At 47.3% G+C, this 24,161-nt stretch overlaps 2 protein-coding genes across 2 annotated transcripts; one reads left to right on the top strand and one right to left on the bottom strand.

Annotated features, from left to right (window-relative positions):
* The first annotated feature begins 1,604 nt into the window (after nucleotides 1-1,604).
* PLK1 (polo like kinase 1) lies at nucleotides 1,605-6,414 on the top strand. The gene is made up of 10 exons (XM_053470900.1): nucleotides 1,605-2,121; nucleotides 2,918-3,086; nucleotides 3,512-3,656; nucleotides 3,783-3,876; nucleotides 4,293-4,515; nucleotides 4,634-4,798; nucleotides 4,916-4,993; nucleotides 5,198-5,352; nucleotides 5,497-5,679; nucleotides 5,817-6,414. Exons 1-10 carry the CDS (start codon nucleotides 1,744-1,746, stop codon nucleotides 6,021-6,023), a joined length of 1,797 nt encoding a protein of 598 aa, XP_053326875.1. The 5' UTR covers nucleotides 1,605-1,743; the 3' UTR covers nucleotides 6,024-6,414.
* A 1,034-nt stretch (nucleotides 6,415-7,448) lies between these two features.
* Nucleotides 7,449-20,931, bottom strand: ERN2 (endoplasmic reticulum to nucleus signaling 2). Its single transcript, XM_053471177.1, has 22 exons — nucleotides 20,462-20,931; nucleotides 16,125-16,236; nucleotides 15,914-15,947; nucleotides 15,201-15,273; nucleotides 14,743-14,815; nucleotides 14,457-14,579; nucleotides 14,242-14,343; nucleotides 13,820-14,081; nucleotides 13,422-13,500; nucleotides 13,034-13,181; nucleotides 12,624-12,742; nucleotides 12,254-12,439; nucleotides 10,989-11,229; nucleotides 10,778-10,856; nucleotides 10,347-10,536; nucleotides 10,156-10,255; nucleotides 9,609-9,808; nucleotides 9,058-9,205; nucleotides 8,843-8,970; nucleotides 8,551-8,674; nucleotides 8,394-8,461; nucleotides 7,449-8,269 (listed from the first exon to the last, which is right to left on the bottom strand). Exons 1-22 carry the CDS (start codon nucleotides 20,531-20,533, stop codon nucleotides 8,087-8,089), a joined length of 2,844 nt encoding a protein of 947 aa, XP_053327152.1. The 5' UTR covers nucleotides 20,534-20,931; the 3' UTR covers nucleotides 7,449-8,086.
* Nucleotides 20,932-24,161: the final 3,230 nt, after the last annotated feature.

Genomic DNA, 24,161 nt, shown 5'->3' with positions numbered 1-24,161 from the left:
AAGAGACAGTGTCCCCAAAACAACATGCCATGGAGGACAATAAGGAGTATTGCGTTTCCAGGAAGGCCGACGCTCAGAATCACATAATAAGATTTCACGGCAACAGAGCTCGGTATACAAAGACTTCTGACTGTCATTCCGGGCAGCGGGAATCATGCCGGGTTCACAGAGGGAACGATTTCACTCCCAAATACGTTTTGTCACTACAGTATTAAAAACTGTTTATACATTATTGGGGCTTTTAGGGCTGTGGAACCCTGTTAAACCCACTGACATCAGTGGAAGTTCCCATTGACGTCAGTGGGCTGGCCCGCTAACCTCGGGGGCGTTCCTGCTGGCCTCGGGGGCGTTCCTGCTGACATTGCGGGAAACACCGCTATTTAAAGTGGAAATGGGCAGGAAGCAAGGCCTGTCAAGACCCCGCTCACACGACCTGATGGATTTGAGAGTTCCCGGGTATGCTGGACACCCGCTTTTCCTGCTGTATAGACTGAAACCTTAATCAGTCGTTGGTTTCGTCTTAGATTCAGGAGCCATAGATACATTTTAATGGTGCAATTTAATGCTGTTGCCTAGTGGCAAGCCTAAAGCATATCTGGGGGCATAAAGCATATCTGGGGGGGGCAGAGCGGCATATCTGGGGGGCACAGTGGCATATCAGGGGAGTAAGGTGCATAATTAATTAAGGGGGGGATCTGAAAATGGCTATTGGTTTCCAAATTTTTGTTTATATACAACATATGCTGGCTAACTACATAATAGATACCAAAAATGTTAAAATACATGTATTCCTGTGTATTAGGTAACATACTGTTTTACCATTCCACTAATGTGTATTTTTTCTTTAAAAACAAATTTTTCTTTAAAATAGTACCAAACTTTAAGGGTGCGGCCTATATTGATACCTGGGAACTTTCGGCCTCCGGCTACCTGGAGCCTTCCCTTGTGGGCGGTCCCACTGCTGGAAACACCCCTAATTCAAGGAAAAAAGGGGCGGGGAGCAGGGCGTGTCAATATCCCGCAACTCGGAGGATTCGGGTCTTGACCCGGAGAACCGGAGCTTCACCCGGCAATCCCAGGTATGCCTATATTCGAGTCAATACGGTATTTGACCGGCGGCCCCTCGTAACCACGATGGAACATACAAACGTATCTATTGTACAGCGCTATAAATTTAATAACTCTGATTATGATTGGTTAAAAAACGGAAACCAGGCTAGGTGGCAGATGTGGTGCTGCAGATGATTCACAAAAACGTTCTCACTTTGAAAAACAATGATTTTTTCACATCCCTTTAATAAAATAAAACTATCTGTTCATTTCTCTATTAAAAGTTTATTTCCGGTCTGTAACAGCCCCCTAGAGAGGTAACAGTCCCTGCCCCTGCCCCTTCCTTGTCTCCATGGCAGCAGTACAGTTGCACTTTTCAAACTCCCCGTCGTGCTGCGTCTATGGGTGTCCGTTTGTCCGTAGCCAATAAAGTTGTTTGAGTCCTTTTAAATTGCCAATCCTCCCATGGTGCCCCGCGGCCGGCGAGTTTGGAATTTAAATCATATCGGCCAATCAGGAAGGCGCATCCTGCTTCAAAACCAACGGCGGCTACAGGGCCGGGAGCAGTAGGATTAAAGGGCCCGGTGGAGCAGTAGCTGTCCGGGAAGCCAGCGCACATACCGGCCTGTCACTGCATTTTTTGAGGACCTACCGCCCCAAACAGCCTTCTCTCTTGCTTCCTTTCCCACCAGCATGGCTCAGCTAGCCGGAAAGAAATTCACAGCAGCCCCCGATCCCGTCAAGCCCCCCGGGGTCCCGGTCCCCTCTGCGGCCAAGGAGATCCCGGAGATCTTGGTGGACCCCCGCACCCGCCGTCGGTATCTGAGGGGTCGCTTCTTGGGTAAAGGAGGCTTTGCCAAATGTTACGAGATCACTGACCTGGAGAGCCGGGAGGTGTTCGCGGGGAAGATCGTCCCCAAAAGCCTCCTGCTGAAGCCCCACCAGAAGGACAAGATGACCATGGAGATCGCCATCCAGCGCAGCCTGGACCACAAGCATGTGGTGGGCTTCCACGGCTTCTTCGAGGACAATGACTTCGTATACGTGGTGCTGGAGCTCTGCAGACGGAGGGTAACTGTCGCGGGTGGGGCAGGATTGGGTTCTCTGCTTTTCCCGGATCCAGGGCTGCTTCAGAACCTCTTTAAAGTCAGAGCTGTCATTATGCTCCCAGATTACATCTGACAGCTTGACTTCCCTGCAAGAGGTTCTGCAGCAGCCGGTCCCTTTCATGTTCCCGGGCTGTCTTAGCGCCAGATGCCCACAAGCCTCTAGGGGGGTATCCAGTTCCCAGGGCGATTTCGGGGGGGGGGGGGGGCTCTTTCCAGTAATGCCAGAGTTATCGGTTAAAGCTAGTGGGCTCTATTGTTAGGGCGCGGGGGGGGTCACGAAGACCCCGCTTTCAGACCCTCATCCTCGTGGATCGTGCGTTACTAAGTGCCTTAAGAGCTGATCAGGAAGCCCATGGCCTGATGCCTTGGGGGGGGGTTGGGGTAACATGAAATCTGTGGCCAGGGCAATTAATTTTGTAGTCATTGTGCTTGATTGTTACAAATAAGGCTTCATATTAAAAGCTCCATTATTTTCTTCCCACCGCTTGGCTAGTACCGGGTTCCAGGCTCGGTTCTGGAATTCTGGGTTCCGGATCAAACTGTCAGAGTTCTAAATGGTGTTAAAAGTACACAAAAGATTGTGCCTTCAAACAGTTGTAACAGTCCGCATTCCATGTGAAGCCAACCGTCCTGCAGCCTGCCCCCTGCTGGAGGAAGCTTCCTCCCAACAGTCCTGATGGCTGCAGCTTCCCCCGGCTGTCTCTCAGCAGCGGGGTCTCTTTCTGAACTTCCTGTAACTCTTTTTCTCATTCTTTTAGTCTCTGCTGGAGCTGCACAAGAGGAGGAAAGCGGTCACCGAGCCCGAGGCCCGCTACTACCTGCGACAGACCATCCAAGGATGTCAGTACCTGCACGGCAACCGCGTCATCCACAGAGACCTCAAACTTGGCAACCTGTTCCTGAACGACGACATGGAGGTCAAGATCGGTAAGAAAGATCGGTTATCCAGCCAACATAGCCTGAGAGGTCGATTCCCTGATCGGCTGCCACGCCGCTGGGCGCCTTTATGTTTCTATTCATAAAACAATTGGGTTTGCTGGCAGATCGGCCCCCGTCTAGTCGCCCGTTTCTCCTGCTGTAAAGACTCCAACCTTAATCAGTCGTTGGTCTCGTCTTAGATTCAGGAGCCGTATGTCTATCCCATGCATGTTTTCCCTCACTGTATTAACCTCTACCATATCTGCTGGGAGGCTGCTCCACTTATCTACTAACCTCTCAATAAAGTGAAACGGTTACTTTACACCTAAGCCTCTACTACTTACTTCAGTTCAGTCGGGGTGGAAGCACATGTTGCGTATGGTAACTTGCTGTCTGCTTGTCCAACGTCACCCTGTCTGCTCTCCCCCTCCCAGGTGACTTTGGGTTGGCAACAAAAGTGGAGTTTGATGGGGAAAGGAAGAAGACCCTGTGTGGGACCCCCAATTATATCGCACCCGAAGTATTGGGCAAGAAGGGCCACAGCTTTGAGGTGGATATCTGGTCCATCGGATGCATAATGTAAGAACCCAAAGCTGGCGTCTCTCCTGTGCTCCCTCTCCCCCTTCGTTAAGTGCTTGTGGGGGTCTCTGGGAATGGGGGGGGGTGATTCATTTTACTCACTCCTGACCTTTGCCATGGTTTCAGGTACACACTTTTGGTTGGAAAGCCCCCATTTGAAACATCGTGCCTGAAAGAGACTTACTTGAGAATTAAGAAGAATGAGTACAGCATTCCCAAGGTAGGCTGCAGCCTTGACTGGATCCATTTTTTCCCCTTCTAGCAAAGTGGCTTCAGTGTCAGCACAATATGCTTCTTATTAAAGCCCCATTTCCTAAAACCTGCTCTTGGACTCTCAGCCTTCGAGGTGTTCAGGATCTCCTGGCTGATCAGCTGGTCCTTTCTCATCCCCCACCTCTGTGGGAGACCCCAGGCTGCTACACTGGAGGGGGGGTCCCTGGGGCTGTTTGAGACCCCCTCTAACTTAAGAGCAGGATTAGTCTTGGTAGCAAATCTCGGGCCGGGTGCCGCCATATTCCCTGCTGATGGCAACCTGGTCTCGCTAGAAGGATGTGGACGCCGTGTTTGTATGAAAGGGTTAATGCTGTGGGGTAATTACTGAAAGGCTTAAATGTTATTTATGCTCCATCTCTGCAGCACATCAACCCCGTGGCAGCCGCACTCATCCAGAAAATGCTCCGTTCAGACCCAACCACCAGACCCACCATCGATGAACTATTGACTGATGACTTCTTCACGACTGGCTACATCCCCAACCGACTCCCCACCACCTGCCTCACTGTTCCTCCCCGATTCTCCATTGCGCCCAGCAGCATTGATCCTAGTTTCCGGAAGCCGCTTACGGCTATTAACAATAAAGGTACGCTTGGCAGCGCTATATAAATATCGGTGAGCGACAGCTGCTTGTCTCCCGTCTTCTCCAACTGGTACCATGTGGGGTCTTCACAACCTAATAACAATCCATGTGATTATAACAGGACCGGAGTCTCCGATGGGGGAGAAGCCGGCTGCTCCGGGCAAGGAGGAAGAGTTCCAGCAGCCGGAGTCAACCGAGCCGGCGGACTGTTACCTGTCCGACATGCTGACCCAGCTGACCAGCGTCAACGCGGCTAAACCGTCCGAGAGGGCGCTCATCAGGCAAGGTACGGCCGAGTCCCTGCGGAGTAACTGCCTATAAGACCGGGCGATGATCGTATTTGGTGCTGTTTAAATGACTCCTGGTGTCCGTTGTGTTTAACCTGACCTGTCTCTTCTTACAGAGGAAGCCGAGGATCCTGCCTGTAATCCAATCTTCTGGGTCAGCAAATGGGTCGATTACTCTGACAAATACGGTCTAGGTATGCGAGGTCTTGGGTTTTTATAGACTGTCTAATGGCCGCGTGATATTATCCTGAGCGCTCCTTCCAAAATCTTCCCTTGTGGACTTCTGCTAGGACCACTGATAGGAGTCTTCCACGCGCATGCTAGATCACCCCTGTACTTGAGTATCTCCGATGGCCGCTGTGGCCCCTAACGTCTGATATTGTCCTTGTCTTTAACAGGGTACCAGCTCTGCGATAACAGCGTGGGGGTGCTCTTCAATGACTCGACGCGGCTGATCATGTACAACGATGGCGACAGCCTGCAGTACATTGAGAGGAACAATACAGAGTCTTATCTGAACGTGCGCTCCTACCCTGCGTCCCTGACCAAGAAGGTAGGTGCCCACCGGGAGTAAGCTGGCCCATGCACGGTAAACATCTTGTACGGGGGTGGCATATGCTCCTGGTAACCGTGGGCACTCAATGTTGGATGAAACCTAGAAGCGTTGTCACTTAAACCTCTCCCTCTAACCGTGTAGATCACGCTGCTTAAATACTTCCGCAACTACATGAGTGAACACTTACTGAAGGCTGGCGCCAATATCCGTCCGCGAGAAGGGGATGAGCTGGCCCGTCTTCCCTTCCTAAGGACTTGGTTCCGCACGCGAAGTGCCATCATCCTCCACCTGAGCAACGGGACGGTGCAAATAAACTTCTTCCAGGTGAGGGTCTCGGGGGTCGGAACCACGGGGTCATCTCTAACGCCAATACCCGCTCCATCCCATGGTGTTATCGTTAACGTTGGCTCCTGCCCCAGCTCTGTACTCGGTATTAACACTCGCCACCTCTTACCCCGCAGGACCACACAAAGATTATTCTGTGTCCCCTGATGGCTGCCGTGTCTTACATTGATGAGAAGAGGGACTTCCACACCTTCAAGCTGAGCCTCATCGAGGAGTTCGGCTGCTGCAAGGAGCTGGCCAGCCGTCTACGTTACGCCCGCACCATGGTGGAGAAGCTCCAGAGCTCCAAGTCCGGCGCCGCACACGTTAAAGCCACTGCATAGCCCAGATACATTAACATTGACTCTGCCTCTCCCTTTCCAGGGCCCGAACTCCTTAACCTTCCAGTGTAAGGGAGGAGCTCTGCTGCGGGGCCCTGGATGTGAATGCATTTTTTGTCCTTTTTAATCTCTTTTGCTGAAAAGCAGCGATCAGAGCGCTAGCTCTGTGGAGAGAGCACTCGCCTGTCTACACCGTGCACTCACTAGAGGTGCTGGATTTCTATATCGCCCCGTCTAATAACCAGCTCGGCAATATCATGAGTATACGTTGCCGGGGTGTAAGAACCTGTCCTGTTTTGTTTCAGTGTCTCCGTGGTGTCCAATCTTTTTTTAATGTAAAATATCAAACTTTAAAACCTTTTTTGTATATTATCAGATTAAAGTTCTTTGTATATCTATGCTGTCGCATCCTTTTCTGGTTTTGGTTGGGTGCTACGGCTCTTTTTTGGACAATGGCTTACTAAGGTGTAAAAAAAAAAAAAAAAAAAAAAAAAAGGCTAGATGGCTATTAATGAAATTGCTAACGTCTGAGTACTAAAGAGGTGGGATTGATCTAGAATGGTTGGAAATGGGAAAACTAAAAAAAAAAAAAAAAAAAAGATCAATTCTAAACGGTGGCATGTGAAGAACTAGAGTCGGGGGGGAAACAGTGTCTACAAGGGTCCTTGGGTTGATGGGACTTGCAGTAACAGCGGTTCTTAAAATGTTTTTTGGTTTTTTACATTAATAGCGATATGGTAACGGCCAATAGCGAGACTTCACTGGGTTTTTTTGGGTTTGGGTTTTTTTGGGTTTGGGTTTTTGAGCTAGTTTTTCTAAAATCTCTAAGCTAATCCTTCTAAAACTTAAATGCTTCTATAATCTTTAAAGGGCCAGTTTAATGTCACGTGCCTGTATTATAGAAGAATGTATGTTAAGGTAGATGAGTTCTTCAACAGGGAATCCAAAAAACAAACCCTTACCTGATGCCATTTGGCAAAATCTTAACCCTTTCCGTGATCTTGCCGCTGATTGCTTAACGGGATGGAGGTGACGCCATCCGGGCCGAGGAAGTTACCGGCTGTGATTTGTCACTAGATGCTTTCCTTACACCTAACACAAGGATGTCAAATGCCCCCATCTGCAAGTATAATCTAAACCAGGGGCGTCCAACCTGTGGCCCTCCAGCTGCTGCAGGACTACATCTCCCATCCTCCTCAGCCAGCCCCTTGGCTGAAAGAGCATTATGGGAGATGTAGTCCTGCAGCAGCTGGAGGGCCGCAGGTTGGACGCCCATGATCTAAATAGTATATGTATAAGCAGAACTACCTGACCTTATGCTAAAGCATTCCAGTGACTCGGGGAAAGTGGTGATTAATGCGAACTTGATAATTTTATTAAGTTTATTTTTATATTTTATATCCCAGTAACCCCCGCAGCACCACGCAGTTGATTAAAATCCGTTTTAATATTTACATCTTAGATTGTAACAGTTTCAGAGAAAAAAGGTAAAAAATATCAAAACTATTACAGCCTTACAGTGTTACTTTAAAAAATAAATAAAACAATTTCCTTTTTATATAATCAGTTTTATACCTAAATACTTATTTGCATCATGTGACTGAATCATTTTTGTGTTTTATCGTTGCGTTTCATTGTAAAATTGTCTGCAGGAAAATAGTTCTGTTAAAATGGAGAATTCTGCAAAATGGTGACTAAGCTTCACCAGTTACCATGGTAACGGCATTCACGAGTGGTTCGGGCCCCCCTGTTTCAGTGAAGAGAACGATTTACACGGTTGCTTTAGTAACGTCAAAGGGAAAAGCGGCTTCTAGACCAAATCAAAGAAAGAGACCCCGGGGGGGAAGGGGACGTTGGTGGTCCCGGCTGATCCGTGGCGGTCCCGGCCCAGAAGCAAAACTACAGTGCAAAAATAATAGCGCAACACACAGCGTGCACGTGGGGGAGATAAACACTCTCTTCCTTATTTTCATTTAAAGAAGGTCCTCTCTGGCCAGTTCCAGCACAGTGAGGGTCTTCTTGAGGGCCTTGAGTGCTCAGAGCTTCCAAGAACGTCCAAGGTCCCTTCATTGACCCGGAATCCAATGATAGTAGGAGCGGAATGGCCGCTCGTGGGCGCACTGCCGCAGAGCTCGGTAAGTGTGGAGGAGCAAACGTGGAAAGCGGGAGGTGAAATAAAACACGAAGTCCTCGGGAACAGTGCCCAATGTCTCCTGGACCTCAGCCGGCAGCTCGTGATAATGATGCTTCTGCGGGAAGGTCAACAAGAGGAACGTTGTATAAAGTTACAAAGGGGTTCAGAGTGGTCCCCCTCTTGGACCTAATTTTAAAGTCCCAGAGGACTAGTCTACTTGTGGTCCAACGTGTACTCACCTTGTTCCTCATGGCTCGGAGAAGATCCCGCACGGAATTCCCTCTGTAGGATCGGAACTTCCGGAGGTCTGCCAAACCAGACAAAGAAGATCATTGGGAAACCGAAGCTTCTAAAACTTACCGAGCCCACGTGTCTTTAGGCCACCGAGTCCTTTACCTGTCTGCAGGGGAACGGATATGTGCAAGCGCCAGTTCCCCCGAACAATAGTGCGAGATCCAGACTCTAATGAAACAATGAGTGGGCTCTCAGCGGGCTCCTTTTCAATGCGGTCACTCACGTCCTGAAAGAAGGTGACAGCCGGAGAATACAATGAGACATCGGAATACCGGCGGAATACTTAAGGTGGCCAAGCAAGGGATTAGAACCTGGGACCATGGCTGAACTTAGCCGAGCAAGCACTTTTTGTACAAAGCGACAAATACTGAACTTTGTGCCTCTCGTCTCTGACCTGGAAGAACTGCAGCTGCTTCTCCCGGGCCCAGAAGAAGGGATGTCCCAGCACGGAGTGAGCGGACGGCCGAAGTGCGGGGTCACTGCTGATCATCATCTCGATCAGGTCCTTGGCCACCACGTTCTCTGCAGCAGAAGACGACACAGAATGTTAGAACGCAGACTTTGTTTCCAGTGACGGAACCTGAGCATCGCGCGCGCGCTTCGACTGACCGTGGGTTTCCTCCTGCACGTGAGGCAGGCTGTAGCATCCGGTAAGAATGTTTCCCTGCCGTCTCAGGCTGTCGCCGAACGGGTGCTTTCCCTTTGCCAAGACGTAATAAAACACGCAGCCCGCTGAGAATATGTCCACCGAGGACGTCTGGAAGAAAACAGGATTGCACCAAACGTCAAAGTTTTATCCCTGGGGTAAAGCGCTCAGATCGGGGCAATAATGGTGGAAACCCACGGGACGTGCCTGCTGATTTCTCCTACATTAGTATTATTATTATTATTTATTGTTTTATATAGCGCCATCAAATTCCGTAGCGTTAGTACTTTCCCCAGTTCTGTAGTGCTTAATTTATTTGCCTTTTATCACAATATTTCTTATCTTTTGTTAAATGAAGCATTACATAATTAAAGAATTCTTTCTGGGAAGGGATTAAGCATTCGTGAGCGCTATGAATTGTATTTCCTATGCAGTTTTTTCCCCAAAAGTGTTAAATTCGGCACATTTAAGGCCGTTATGCACCAGTTGTCATCGCTCTGCTTTGGACACTCACAGGGTTCTGCTTCGGTCCGTCGCGTAGAACCTCCGGGGCGATCCATCCTTCTGTGCCGGGGATACCGGACCGCAGGCTGAAGCTGTTTCTCCCGACGCTCAGTTTCTTGCAGAGGCCGAAGTCTGAGATGACAGCCCTCTGCCTGCCGCGGGCGTTCGGCTGGGAGATGAGGATGTTGCACGGTTTCAGGTCCCTGTGGACTGCGAAACGAAAAAGTAGCATCCTTTACTACAGCGACCTAAACTGCGTCCGGAAGCTCAAGCGCTGTTTGTCGGGAGCTTCATGAAATGGCCAAGCAGCTGCAGACAAGCTGAAGATCACTGTGCACAATGCCAAGCGTCGGCCGGAGTGGTGTAAAGCCGCGGACGCCGGACTCTGGAGCTATGGAGATGTGTTCTTTTGGAAGTCTGAGTCTGGGTTTCCACAAACTCTTGTGGGGCAGGGGCTGTTATAGCTTCAAAGGGAGGCTGGTCTGCTCCATGGTTTGGGAACGGGCAATGTGTTCCAATATGCATATTTACCCCTCATACACACAGTCTGCTCTTACCAATGTTTAGGGAGTGCAGGTGGGCCAGTCCTAACATGGCCTGATGCAGGAGGGTCACAGAATCCAAACCGGAGCGTGGGAAGCTGGGATTCTCCACGTACTGAGGAAGAAAGACAGACAACGCGATTCGAGTTTGGCTCGCTCACCGAGTGCCTCCGTCCCACCTTCTCTCCACGCTCCCCGACACTCACCTCCTGCAGCGTGGCTGCACACAGCTCCAGCGCGATGTAATAGAACAGCTTGTCGCTCTCGGTGCAGTAATAGCGAACCACGTTGGGGTGCTCATCGGACTCCCGCAGTAACTGTACCTCGCGGTCTGCCAGGGTGAAGCTCTCCGGTAGGATCCTCTTCACCGCAACCAACCTATCATCAAACCTGCCCCTGTGCGGGAATGGAGTGGAGGTCAATAGAGCTAGAATGGTCCCCACAATCACAAACCCAAGGTCATCTCAACCTGCCTCCACTTTACTTGCAATTCCATTCTCCCTCTTCCATCTTGGATACATTGTCTCCTTGATTTCTGTTACCAAAGGCCCCACCATCAGCCCAGGAATCTCATCCGCACCCACCTTATACCTGCTATGCACCCGTCCTGTAACTCTCCCAGCCGTAAAACACTCACCGGAACACGAACGTTCCTCCAGCTCCGTGACCCAGAACGTCTTTTGGGGAAAAGGAGATTTTGCCGACTGTGATCTCATCTAAGGACAGAAAGCAGGGCAACATCGCAACCGGTGATCATAACAAAGCCAAATCCACACTAAGAGAACTTCATTTCTCGGTGAGGCCCCTTTAAAATCCACTGCCCATCTCCACCAAGGTTAGGGTCTCACCTTCCGAGCCCCCCGAGTCTCGGCTCTGTGTCCTGGTGCCATTGACCTGATTAGTCTCTGGTTCCATTTCATTCACTCGTCGGCTGCTGCCGCCACTTTCAGGATCCTGGCTTCCCCTGGACATGGAGGTCTCGGGGGTGGAAGACGACGAGGGGACTTCGGAGACCTGGTTCTGCATATTCTGGAGGCTGAGCAGTTTCTCCTCCAGCTCTTGTTGCTGTCGGCGGTTTTGCTCTTGCATCTGTAATAAGGTAATTATATATATAACCCCCAGCGCTATATACAGTAATATAACCCCCCAGTGCTGTATACAGTAATATAACCCCCCTGCGCTGTATGCAGTAATATAACCCCCCACGCTGTATACAGTAATATAACCCCCAGCGCTGTATACAGTAATATAACCCCCAGCGCTGTATACAGTAATATAACCCCCCCAGCGCTGTATACAGTAATATAACCCCGCGCTGTATACAGTAATATAACCCCCCAGCACTGTATACAGTAATATAACCCCCAGCGCTGTATACAGTAATAACACCCCCAGTGCTGTATACAGTAATATAACCCCCAGCGCTGTATACAGTAATAACCCCCAGCGCTGTATACAGTACTATAACCCTGAGCGCTGTATACAGTAATATAACCCCCAGCTCTGTATACAGTAATAACCCCCAGCGCTGTATACAGTAATATAACCCCCAGCGCTGTATACAGTAATATAACCCCCCAGCGCTGTATACAGTAATATAACCCCCAGCGCTGTATACAGTAATAACCCCCAGCGCTGTATACAGTAATAACCCCCAGCGCTGTATACAGTAATAACCCCCAGCGCTGTATACAGTAATAACCCCCAGCGCTGTATACAGTAATATAACCCCCAGCGCTGTATACAGTAATAACCCCCAGCGCTGTATACAGTAATATAACCCCCCAGCGCTGTATACAGTAATATAACCCCCAGCGCTGTATACAGTAATATAACCCCCAGCGCTGTATACAGTAATAACCCCCAGCGCTGTATACAGTAATATAACCCCCCAGCACTGTATACAGTAATAACCCCCAGCGCTGTATACAGTAATATAACCCCCAGCGCTGTATACAGTAATATAACCCCCAGCGCTGTATACAGTAATAACCCCCAGCGCTGTATACAGTAATAACCCCCAGCGCTGTATACAGTAATAACCCCCAGCGCTGTATACAGTAATAACACACATAGACATTACAATGACACGCAGGCAGTGGTAAGGCGTCACCTTGGGGTAGGTCAGTGCAAACAGCACCCAGCCTCCGAGAAGCAACGTTATGACCCCCAGGGTGAGCAGATTGGTGAGCGAGGACTCAGCTGGCACGGTGCTCGGCTCTACTTTGATAGAATCCGCCTTCAGACGTCCCTCGGTTTCGCCTTGGGAGAAACCACCTTGATTCTGCGGCGTCAGGAACTGCGCATGGGGCGAGAGATCCGTCAGCACACGGGACGTTCAATTCGATAAAAAAAAGGAGCGCTTGGGAGACGAACGGACTCGACTAAATATACGGTAATCATCCACATTCAACTCAACCTACGCCTTCCCCAGAGATTGTGGAGATGAAATGACTCCAATTCTCATACATAAATATATTTACATCATCAAACAGCGTCCTGGGCGCGGGGCCTCGGATGATGGTTTCCGTGTCCCTCCGCAGGGTTTTGGGGAATGCTCTGAGCATGGTGGTGTGAACCACGGGGGGTATCTCATGGTGACCTGAAGGGGAAAAGATGAGGTCACCAACACGTGTACCAACAGATCAAACTCTGTCACTTTCCATAGAATGACTTTAACGAAGGGGGGCTTAGAGACCTTGTCCATTAAGAAGCCAGAAGCCAGAATGAGCCATATGCCTGTCCCATGCATGTCTAAACCCCCTCACTATGTGAGTCACGTCTGCTGGAAGACCGTTCCACATATCGACCACCCTTCTACGGCTCCTTACCTTCCATCTAAGCCTCTGACCCTTATAGAGATGGAGATGAAGAACGTCGCTGGTCCCCTTACCTATTAGCAGCCACTGATGAGCAGACACCACGCTTCCTTGGGGGTACCTGACATCTGTGCTGGGGGTCACCTCAAACTCTCTGGATTCCTTCACTGTGACATCCTTGGTGGTAGGTCCTTCCACCTGTGCCAAGGTGATCCCACGTGGCTGGGAGAGGAGAGCCAATCAGAAGCACTTTGTACATTTGGGTCGTTTGGAACATAGCATTTCTCCTTAAAAATGAGACGATTTTATTTCGGAAGAGATATGTCCCTACAAGGATTAAGATTTCTAAATATTTCTTAAAAAAAACAACTACTTCCCTGGAAAAAATACTTAAATCAGCGGAAAAAAACCCAGATAATAATAATAATATTAATAATAATAATAAGCATAAGAAGTTCTCACCACAACAGCAACTCCCTCGTGGATTAGAGACGTGGAGGCATAGAACCCCGTGGCCTGCTTCCCCACGTATAACGATGGCCTGTGTGCAAAATAGAGAACAAGTCTTCATGTTTTTACCCCTCAGAGGGGGTCGTTTAGACCGAATGTATGAGGCGATTCTGCAGAATTGCCCCAAATGTGTTTGCCCCTTTCCCCCACCCCCAGGTAAATGCTCTGCAGGAGATCTGTTCAGCCAATCACGATGCTCACGATGTACCCCGCCCCACTCAGCTCAAAACCGCATGTAGAGGGCTCTTTAGAGCTCATTGGAAGTACTTTCCGGCCATTGATTGACAGCTTACGCAGCCAATCACTGGCAAGAACACAGATAGTCGGGCTGAGGCGGGGGGATCACTCACAGCAGGTGGGTTTTTGTGCTGCTCAGCTGTTGGACGGCCTGATAGTTCCATTTGATGAGCCGGATGTCTTGGGAGTTGAAGGTCAGGTAGCGTAGGGTTTCCATGGCGACATTAAGGTGCGGGAGACGGCGGAGGCTCTCCTGGTGCCACAGAAAGAGTCCGACCACCGGGGAGCCGTAATTCTGCATCCACAGGACCTCCCCGCTGACTCTGTCCGCCGTGACCAGCATGCCGTCGCCGGTGGAGGCAAAGTGAGCCATCTCTGGAAAAGACAAGCCAGGCCACATTTACAAAAGGTCAATTCCGCGTTGAATGTGGAGTAGTTACCATGGAAACTAAAGCCGAGCCCCCCATCCTGACTGCTCCACATTCAGCCCCCGTCCCTTCTCTCTAGCGCCCCCTACTGCCCCAGAGGCACTTACTATACTCATAGCTTTCGTCGCACAGCGGGGCCGAGTAATCGAGAAACGTGGCGTTCCAGCGCAGCTCCCGGGCCTTCGTGTCGTACATCGTGATCATGTACTCTGCGCAACACAGCGAACAATCAACATCCCAAATAACAATCATTCCAAGAAACAAAAAAACAATAAAGGTCACACGACACGGCGGGTCAGGGAGGGCACGCCGAGGGACTCACGCGTGCGTCCGATGTACAGAAGCGGGGAGGACGGGCACAGCCCTTCCGAGGACTCCGTGGACAGAGTCGTCTGCTTTTCTCCTGACTTGGGATCCACGACAAACCACGAGTCCTGCTTCTTCCCTGCCGACGAGAAAGGCCAGTGAGAGACGACGTCCGCGATGCCACGGACCGGAGCGCCAAGCCAAGATGGCGGCCGTGACGGCGTGAGCTGAGAGCGACGGTTTGCGGTGTGACGTTTACAGGCCGTCTGGGTAAAATTTTGGGTCGGATTAACGTTATTTACCTGTATAAAGGATTCCATCGGAACTGCGGCACGGAGAAGACTGGACTAATTCTGGAATGGTGAACGGAAGTTTCTAGAAAACAAAAAAAAAAAAAAATAATAGTAAAATGTCAGCTTTTATGTATTCCGCGGCCGCCTCCAGTGGAGAATCGAGTTTGAGAATTCGAAAAAACTTTGGCTCTAATACAGATCGTCATGGAAACCGTGACTTGTCATTATTCAAAGATTCGGCAACCAGCATTCAAATCCCCCCACCGCGGGAAATAGGTTTTAAAAGTTATGTGTGACGTACGCTTTGTGTCTTGGTGGTCACTTATGTGTTAATTCCGGAGATGATTGTATCTTCTGGACTCCATGTTTTTGGTTTCTTTTAATGGAATTTAGTGAAAATCGAGTTTTTGTGTCCACCTGTGATCATGCGCGGGATGGCGGGATTTTCACCCAGACTGTACACTCACCATAAGTCCTTCCTTGTTCCGACCTCCTAAGATGTACAAACTGCCATCGCTGGGGTCCGGCAGGAACGCTGGTCTGGTGGGGAACAGGAAACACGGGACACATTTACACCATATTCTGGGTGCAGAGCCGCTTCTCCAGGTCACCATGCAGAGAAACCGGGGGTCGCGGGAGCAGCGCTTCGGCACGCCCCAATCCCCGCCTACTTCCCACCGGTGGACAACCCACCAACAACTGTGGGACCGCCCAATGGCATTTGCCGGATCACCCACTGACATCTGCAGGACCACCCACTGACAACTGCGGCATCTGCGGGGCCACCCCCTGACCTCTGTGGGACTGCCCACCAAGATCTGCAGGACCGCCCACTGACATCTGCAGGACCGCCCACCTGCATCCCAAAGAGGGAGCATGTATGTTCCCAGGTATGGATCATTTATTATTATTATTATTTATTGTTTTATATAGCACCATCATATTCCGTAGCGCTGTACAATGGGTAGACGGGAAATAACAAGTAGTATGTAACATAATAATTTGACTTACAGAGACAACAGGTGAGGAGGGCCCTGATCAAACCAGCTTACAATCAAAACCCATTATCCTCTACCACTTCTGCTGGGAGTCTCTTCCACTTATCTACCACCCCTTCAAAAAACTGGGCTGTTCACCATGTATACAATTAGTGCCATAAAACATTAAGCAGTGCACTTACTCGGATACATAAAGAGGAACTTGAATAACAGGGTCTAAAAACAAAATACAAGAGAAATATAACGATTATTTAACTCTTTATACCAGTTTGTGAAATGAATTGCTATTTATTCTTCACAATTTGTACGTAAATATCTGGTTTGGGCCACACAAAAAAAAAATCTGACAGAAAGCGCTCTGACGATGATGTCACTCGGTGTGATGTCACTTACCATCCTTTAATGTCCATAATATTTCCCCACTGCGCTTGCTGACGGCGTGAAGACTCCCGTCCAACGTGGACACGAAGAGCAAGGATTCGGGGAGCGAGGCTCCTGCGTCACACTGCAGCAACACAACCACAACGACAACCCCGTGATTTACTGCAACGCAATACAGCTTAACACAACACCGGGTGTGAACATGTTAAATACATCACCACTGATACAGTAATAACCCCCGGCGCTGTATACAGTAATATAACCCCCAGCGCTGTATACAGTAATATAACCCCCAGCGCTGTATACAGTAATATAACCCCCAGCACTGTATACAGTAATATAACCCCCCAGCACTGTATACAGTAATAACCCCCAGTGCTGTATACAGTAATATAACCCCCCAGCGCTGTATACAGTAATATAACCCCCAGCGCTGTATACAGTAATATAACCCCCAGCGCTGTATACAGTAATTTAACCCCCAGCGCTGTATACAGTAATATAACCCCCCAGCGCTGTATACAGTAATATAACCCCCAGCGCTGTATACAGTAATATAACCCCCAGCGCTGTATACAGTAATATAACCCCCAGCGCTGTATACAGTAATATACCCCCAGCGCTGTATACAGTAATATAACCCCCAGCGCTGTATACAGTAATATAACCCCCCAGCACTGTATACAGTAATATAACCCCCAGTGCTGTATACAGTAATATAACCCCCAGCGCTGTATACAATAATATAACCCCCAGCACTGTATACAGTAATAATCCCCCCAGCGCTGTATACAGTAATATAACCCCCAGAGCTGTATACAGTAATATAACCCCCAGCGCTGTATACAGTAATATAACCCCCAGCGCTGTATACAGTAATATAACCCCCAGCGCTGTATACAGTAATATAACCCCCCAGCACTGTATACAGTAATATAACCCCCCAGCACTGTATACAGTAATATAACCCCCCAGCGCTGTATACAGTAATAACCCCCAGCGCTGTATACAGTAATAACCCCAGCGCTGTATACAGTAATATAACCCCCAGCGCTGTATACAGTAATATAACCCCCAGCGCTGTATACAGTAATATAACCCCCCAGCACTGTATACAGTAATATAACCCCCCAGCACTGTATACAGTAATATAACCCCCCAGCGCTGTATACAGTAATATAACCCCCAGCGCTGTATACAGTAATATAACCCCCCAGCGCTGTATACAGTAATATAACCCCCAGCGCTGTATACAGTAATATAACCCCCAGCACTGTATACAGTAATATAACCCCCCAGCGCTGTATACAGTAATATAACCCCCAGCGCTGCATACAAAAACCTGGTTTTCTCCTATTTTGTTCCAACAAACTCCTTTTATCTGAGGACCTGGAGGCGCCGTTGCTGTCAGTCATGAGTCCAACTGAGTGATTGAGACTGAGCCATTCTATTGTTCCCCACAGGCAGTATGATAAGGAGTCGGGGTGTTTAGTAGATCGGGGCTCAGATAACAGAGCGAGAATCATACAAACGGCTGATATGGAATTTATTTTAATCTGATACCGGTAACAAAACAATTTATGGGAACTTCACCTTTAAAAGCCCCAAACTTGTTACCCCCGGCAGCGGCGGCGGCGGGTCTACAGAATCCTGCTGGGTCAAATAATTACCTGAGAAAAGACTCTTTGAGGACGTCTAAGAAGCCGAACAAAAGGCAATGTCTGGATTTGAAATGTATGATTCTATTTAATCATCTGGCAGTAAGATAAAGAGAGGAAATAATAGTAGTTTGTAAGGGGGAGGGATGGTGCTCCCAGTAGAGGAGGTAAAGTCTCACCCTCCTCACCATTCCTCTGTTTGCACAATGGGTGGGAGCTCCGGTTCCCGCAAACAATGGGGCTTCACACCTTGCAGAGCAGCTCAGCAAACGTAACACAAAGACGTGCACAACAGGGCACCGAGCCCTGCATGCACACAGGTGAGAAAGTGCAACCCAATCAGAGCGTTCAAGCCGTATCCCCGGGGGGCACTATATATGACCCTGATATATATATATATATATAAAGTATTTTTTCTTTAAATTAATATGCAGTTCTTAGGCACTCTCTGGCTGAGCGTCATGTGAGTGATCATCATTAGCTGTCCTGATTTCTCTAATGTAAAAAAGGATAGCAGCTGGGGGGATTCCCTGGGGGGGCTACGGGCAGCCACGTGTTTGTCCCTAACAGTCCTGCCTAGAAATATCCCGGGTGTCCTCTCATAAACCTGTGACCCGCAGCCATAAAAGCCTCCAGCAGAGTCCCACCAGAGACAAAGGAGTCACATCCCAGACGGCATCACCTGAGCTCAATCACACCACTCCATCAATCACACCGCATCCTAAACCACAGGAGCCGCCGTGTCCCGGTACGGCTATTAGAAAAAAATATCTCAATATTGTGAATTTTTTTTAAAATACATTTTTGAATAAATGTAAAAAAATATATATATTTTTAATTAGGGGATAATTTATTAATTCTGAGAATTCTCCAGAAAATAACCAGACACCTTAATGCTTTGGAGACGATCCAAACCGGTGACGGTATAAAGGATGTATGTTTACTCTGAATTGGGCAAAAATACATAAATGAATAATAATAAATTATTAATAAATAATGATAAATTATTAATAATAATAAAATAATAATACTATATATATTAATATATTCATTAATATAATACTATATATAATACATTATTGTTATCCTTTAATTTTTAATTAAAAGACCCTAAAAATTCAAACCTACCCAAATAATCTCATGGACTGCGAACCTGCTAATTTTGGATTAATTCTGGAAATTAAGGAGACATCAAAAAAGTTCTAAAAAATAAAATAAATTCAGAATTGTCAATTCCAATCCGAGCTGGTGGTATCGGTAGAATTTAGGAGCCACAGAATAAAAGTTAAAAGCCAGCTTTATTTTATTTTATTTATTTATTTTTTGAAGCGGGGAGGGGATTCTCCCCAAAGACATCAATACTAGGGGAAAAAAATGGAGAAAAACTTAAAATTTCAGTTACCATGGTTACCTGGCTCCTGGGATTCCTCAGGCCCCCCGATTAAAATATATCAGTAACTTAATGGTGAAGAATGGGGTATTGTTTTCAGACAAAAAAAAAACACGTTTTTCTGCCCATGTAGAAAAGTAAATATTAACAAAAAGGGAACAAATATTTAATTTTAAAAAAACGACAATAAAAAGCAGTGTTTTTTAGAAAATTGCCTTTAAAGTGGCAGCTGGCAGGTACCCCTCTGACATTAGGTATATAAGGGTCGTTTATGTATATAAGGGTAGGGATATCCCAAAAACAACAGCAAGCTGGCCAAAGGTTATATGTGAAGAATAGAAATGCTCGTACCGGGGCTATTAACCGCCGCAAGGCGACATTTTTAGACAAATTTGCTCAGCCCTTCCTTACAACAGGTAGTAAAACAGCAGGTGGTTAGTAAAAAAAAATCCTAGATTCAGGAGCCGTATGCCTATCCCATGCATGTTTAAATTCCCTCACTGTATTACCCTCTACCACTTCTGCTGGGAGGATGCTCCACTTATCTAGCACCCTCTCCGTAAAGTAAAACTTTGCCTTAATGGTAAGGGTTAACCTTTTCTCATTTACACAAAGCTGATCCTTATCTACATTCAGCTATTTCTGGGGATTAACAAATAATTTAACAATAATCCTTTAATGACAGAGGGGGTGGGGTTATAGTTAACCTCTTACATGCCAGAGTAATTGCTCCATACAGATTATATTAAATAGAGACGTCTAGAGAATTTCTCAGGAATATCTGGGGGACGAGACGTAAAGAAGGGGATTTTAAAATAATCTGATGGCATCATCAATGTTTCTGTGTCGGGGCTGATAGCCTTTTATACATTTAGGCAAAAAAAATGAGATATTAATAAATTAACCTGACAATTTTAGACGCAAGACGCATAGATTCAGCGCCACGGAATATGGCGGCGCTATATAAATCAATCAACAAATTTAAATAAATTATTTATTTACGAGAGAGGGAAAAAAAATATTAGGCATGAATATGTTTAAGGATCCTGTTTCTTGGGAACTTAGTTTGATGGACAAGAATCGAATAGATAACAAGAATTTGCCAGCAGATCGGCCCCTTTCGGCCCCCGTCTAGTCTGCCGTGTTGTAAAAACTCAAACCTTAATCGTTATATATTCTCTCACCGTATTAGGCTTCTGCTGGGAGGCTGTTCCATTTATCTACCAGCAGAATTTGCTAATACAATGAAGGAATTCTCCATTAACACCCTAAAGATCCAGAGCTGGGTAAGATCCACTTACCTGCAGCAGGTAAGCCAGGCACAGGCCGGTGATGGTGAGCCACAGACCAGGCAGAGGAGGTACAGGTGGCATTTTGCTGGGTGGGTATCAGCCGCAGACAGGGTGTCTCTTGAACCTTTCTCATCCTCTCCAGCTCCGGTAAAGAGGTGGCTGCCCTGTTCTGCATCAATGCCCCTCCGTCATTGTTATAACTGCACCTACCTGCTGCAAATCACCCAGAAAATACAAAGAAAAACCCAAAAGTACAAAATAAAAGTAGGATTTTTTGTTATTCCGGGTGATGCCCCGCAGCTCGTGTCACAGGAAACTGTTAATAAAGTTATGTGAAGGGGTTAAAGTGAAGGCCGGGGGTCCAGGCGCATCGCCGGGTATGCTGTAGGTGGGAAGGTTCACCTGACCGGTCACTCGGTGTTTAGCTCAGCTTCCGGGTTCCGAAGCGGATCTATAGAACAATAACTGCTGTCCACCTGTCTGGCTCCAGAGGTTTCCCCCACAGTGACATCATCTGGAACAGTAACCAATCACAGAAAAGCCTCTGTCTACTTCCAGCCAATAGCGGCAAAGGGGAGTGATCTACACTACAGAACTAGGAAGTAAGCAGTGTGTTGGTGATGGACACGTGGAGGTGATGAAAGTGTCACCGATGATCTGGGAGTGAGAGGGACACGGCGAGGGACACTGGGAGCTGGAGTACGGATCCAGGATAACCTGGCAAGGGTTTTAATGCTTAAACTATATATATATATACACACACACACACACACACACACACGGGACAGGAGGTATACCTTGTAGGTGATGGGATTATGAAGGGTGTAGCCATAAAAAATATTCATATTCATTCAAATATTATATTCATTCATATTCAACCAGAAAGTCCCAGATGACTTCATTTACATACATAACTATAAAATAATAAAATATAAACATATCTGGGAACATTGCAAATGAGGCAACAGATAAAATGTGTCAAGCAGCCAATCAGTGGCAAGAGTTGTCAGACCACGGAGGAGGATGGGGGCAGCTGCAGAAGCAGGGCTGCAGCTTCTATGTGTTTTGGTTTTCCCGTTGCATTTCACTTGGTCTGGTTTCAGTGGCAAACAGGCGTGTCGCGTATGACTTCGAGTCAGCGTGTAATCCAGATACTCGGTACTGATGTGTTTCCAGGGAAAGGCGTAGAGAGAGATCATTTTAAAAATGAGCCCAAGGTGGAGAATCCAGTTTCGTTTGTCCACAAATACACCTTTTCTCCGGGCAGCCGTAATCAGTCGTTGGTCTCATCTTAGATTCAGAAGCCATATGCTTAATTCGTGTTTAAATTCCCCTTACTATATTAGCTGCTACCACTTCTGCTGGGAGACTGCTCCACTGATCTACCACCCTCTCAGTAAAGAAAACCTGCGTCAGGTGTACAAAAACCTTTTCACACACAGGGTCTCCATGCAATCAAACTGGTAAACAGAACAAGTAGCGCATCATAACAATTTGGGTTTACAGAGACAGACAGTAATGAGGGCCCTGTTCAAAGGAGCTTACAATCTAAGAAGTGCCAGGTTTTAAGCTCGACTTTTTAGTGAAACGCGAGGTCCCGGCTGCACGACGTCTGAGCCGAGCGGGATTAATGTAAAGCGATCCTGTTACAGACACTCCCTGTTTAAGTCAAATAGTGGTTAAGGCTTCAAAACCGATCTGGTTCAATTAGTATGTTTGGCTTAAAGAGCCTTGATGGAAAAGTACATCGATCGCCTAAACGGCTGGAGTATTTCGTGTGTGCTTTCCTACGAGCCGCATCACAAAGGAACGAGAGAAGTTCAAAGACGTCGGCCCACCTTGACAATTACTGATATACGGCAGAGGTTACCTGACATCGTTTATCCTCCCCGAAAATTATAAAACACTCATACTCAGGGGGTAAGTTTCGGGGAGGGATAACAGAATTTCCTCGAACGTTACTTGTTTTCAATGTAGGAAGGAAAATAATATTTTCAGGCAATACAAGCAAACTGTTTTATCAACCGAAATCAGGGCTACGGCTCCTCCGAGGTGAGGGTTGTGTATCTGTGAAGGGAATATTGGGGTATGGATCATCTGTATGGATCGGAATTCCAGCGGTTAGATCTTCAGTCTGGTGATGTTTTGAAGGCTATGCTCTTTATGTAAATATACATATATATTTGACGATAGAATTGTATTTAAAAAAGGTTTTATTTCCCTCCAATTTGGCACTAAATCATTGCTCTAAAGATCACGCAGCACCTAAAGTGCTTTTATCTGCTCCCGGGTTATCTACACACACTGCTGTAGGTCAGGGTGACCGCGTCGGCCATGTTTTCCAGGACACTTATCTTTACATCTTGCTGACCAGCCCAGATAAAATGCTGCCCTGTAGCATGTGGGATGTATGGACCTATGGAAGGGAACCAATTAGTCAGTTATACATCCTCCATACTACAGGGCGGCATTTTATCAGTGCTGGCCAGCAATAGAAGAAAACGATGTCCTGGAAACCAAGCTCTTTCTGCAGCAGAAGCTCGCCGGGGACGGCCCTTCATAATGTATGTGAAGTTAAGGAGCTGAAACACAACTCTCCTACAAACTCTCCCTTTAGCGAATAGATCCCATTGTTGGGATCTCCCATTGGTGCACGCAGATGGAGGACGGTGATGAAGCATACCCACACTATTACAATAATACACACTAACACATACACCATACACTAACGTGCACACAAATATACCTCTATAATAAGTGACGCGAACTAACGCAACACTTAATTAGCATCGCTGTCCAGAGCTGAAAAACACTTACCCCGCGAACAGAGATAATCAGGTATCGGTGTCAGGTCAGCACAATGCCCCCTCCATTACTGAAGCCGCCTGGTAGCCCAGTTTTAGGTCACGGTATTGAAGAGTATTCTAAACACCAACTGGCATTCCCATCACAAACCAACGGCCATACGCATCCGTACACGCCAATAAATACATATATACACATCTTACATATATGATATAATCTGGAATGGTTTTCATTGGCAATTGATGGAATTCAAAGGTTTACAAAAGGATTTTCAAAATCTATTTACATCAGTAGCTAAAACAATCTTGGTTTAGAAAAAGGGATCACAATCATCACATGTATGAAAGTTAACAGCATTCACTATCTTGGCAACTTAAATCGACACAACATGATTGGCAGACAGGGGGGTAAATTAACACAAAACAAAAAATGGATTTGATTATAGAAGGATCTCATAACGCCCTACGGGAGTCAGCAGGTAAAAACAAATAATCTGATCTGCCCCTCGATTTGGCAGCAGGGGCCCTAGGCCAGAATACGTCACTGGTCGTAGGACCAAATTAGTTTAGAGATGGGGAGGCACATCCAGGAACTCTACGCTTGAGTGGATCTTTGAGTGTTTGACCTGTGGATTTCTTTACATTCTAACCCTTTATTCCTCAGAAATCTTATCCAGCTCAGCTGCGTTTCCTATCGGTGCTTCACACTAGTATTAATTAGCTACGTCGGCACTTTTTATCAAGAGAAAGTACAGCTCTAAGAATATAAATGTTCCAGTAACGAACTGCGATGGACGAACGGCTCAGTATTTACTTTGTGCTTAAACGGCAGTGACGGAATTTGCACGCCACAAAGACGTTGACAGGAAAACAAAACTGGGGAGACCGAAGGTCGAACGCAGGAT

Source organism: Spea bombifrons, chromosome 7 (assembly GCF_027358695.1).
Source record: "Spea bombifrons isolate aSpeBom1 chromosome 7, aSpeBom1.2.pri, whole genome shotgun sequence".
NCBI classification, from domain to species: Eukaryota; Metazoa; Chordata; class Amphibia; order Anura; family Pelobatidae; genus Spea; species Spea bombifrons.
This window is presented reverse-complemented; position numbering and strand designations above follow the sequence as displayed.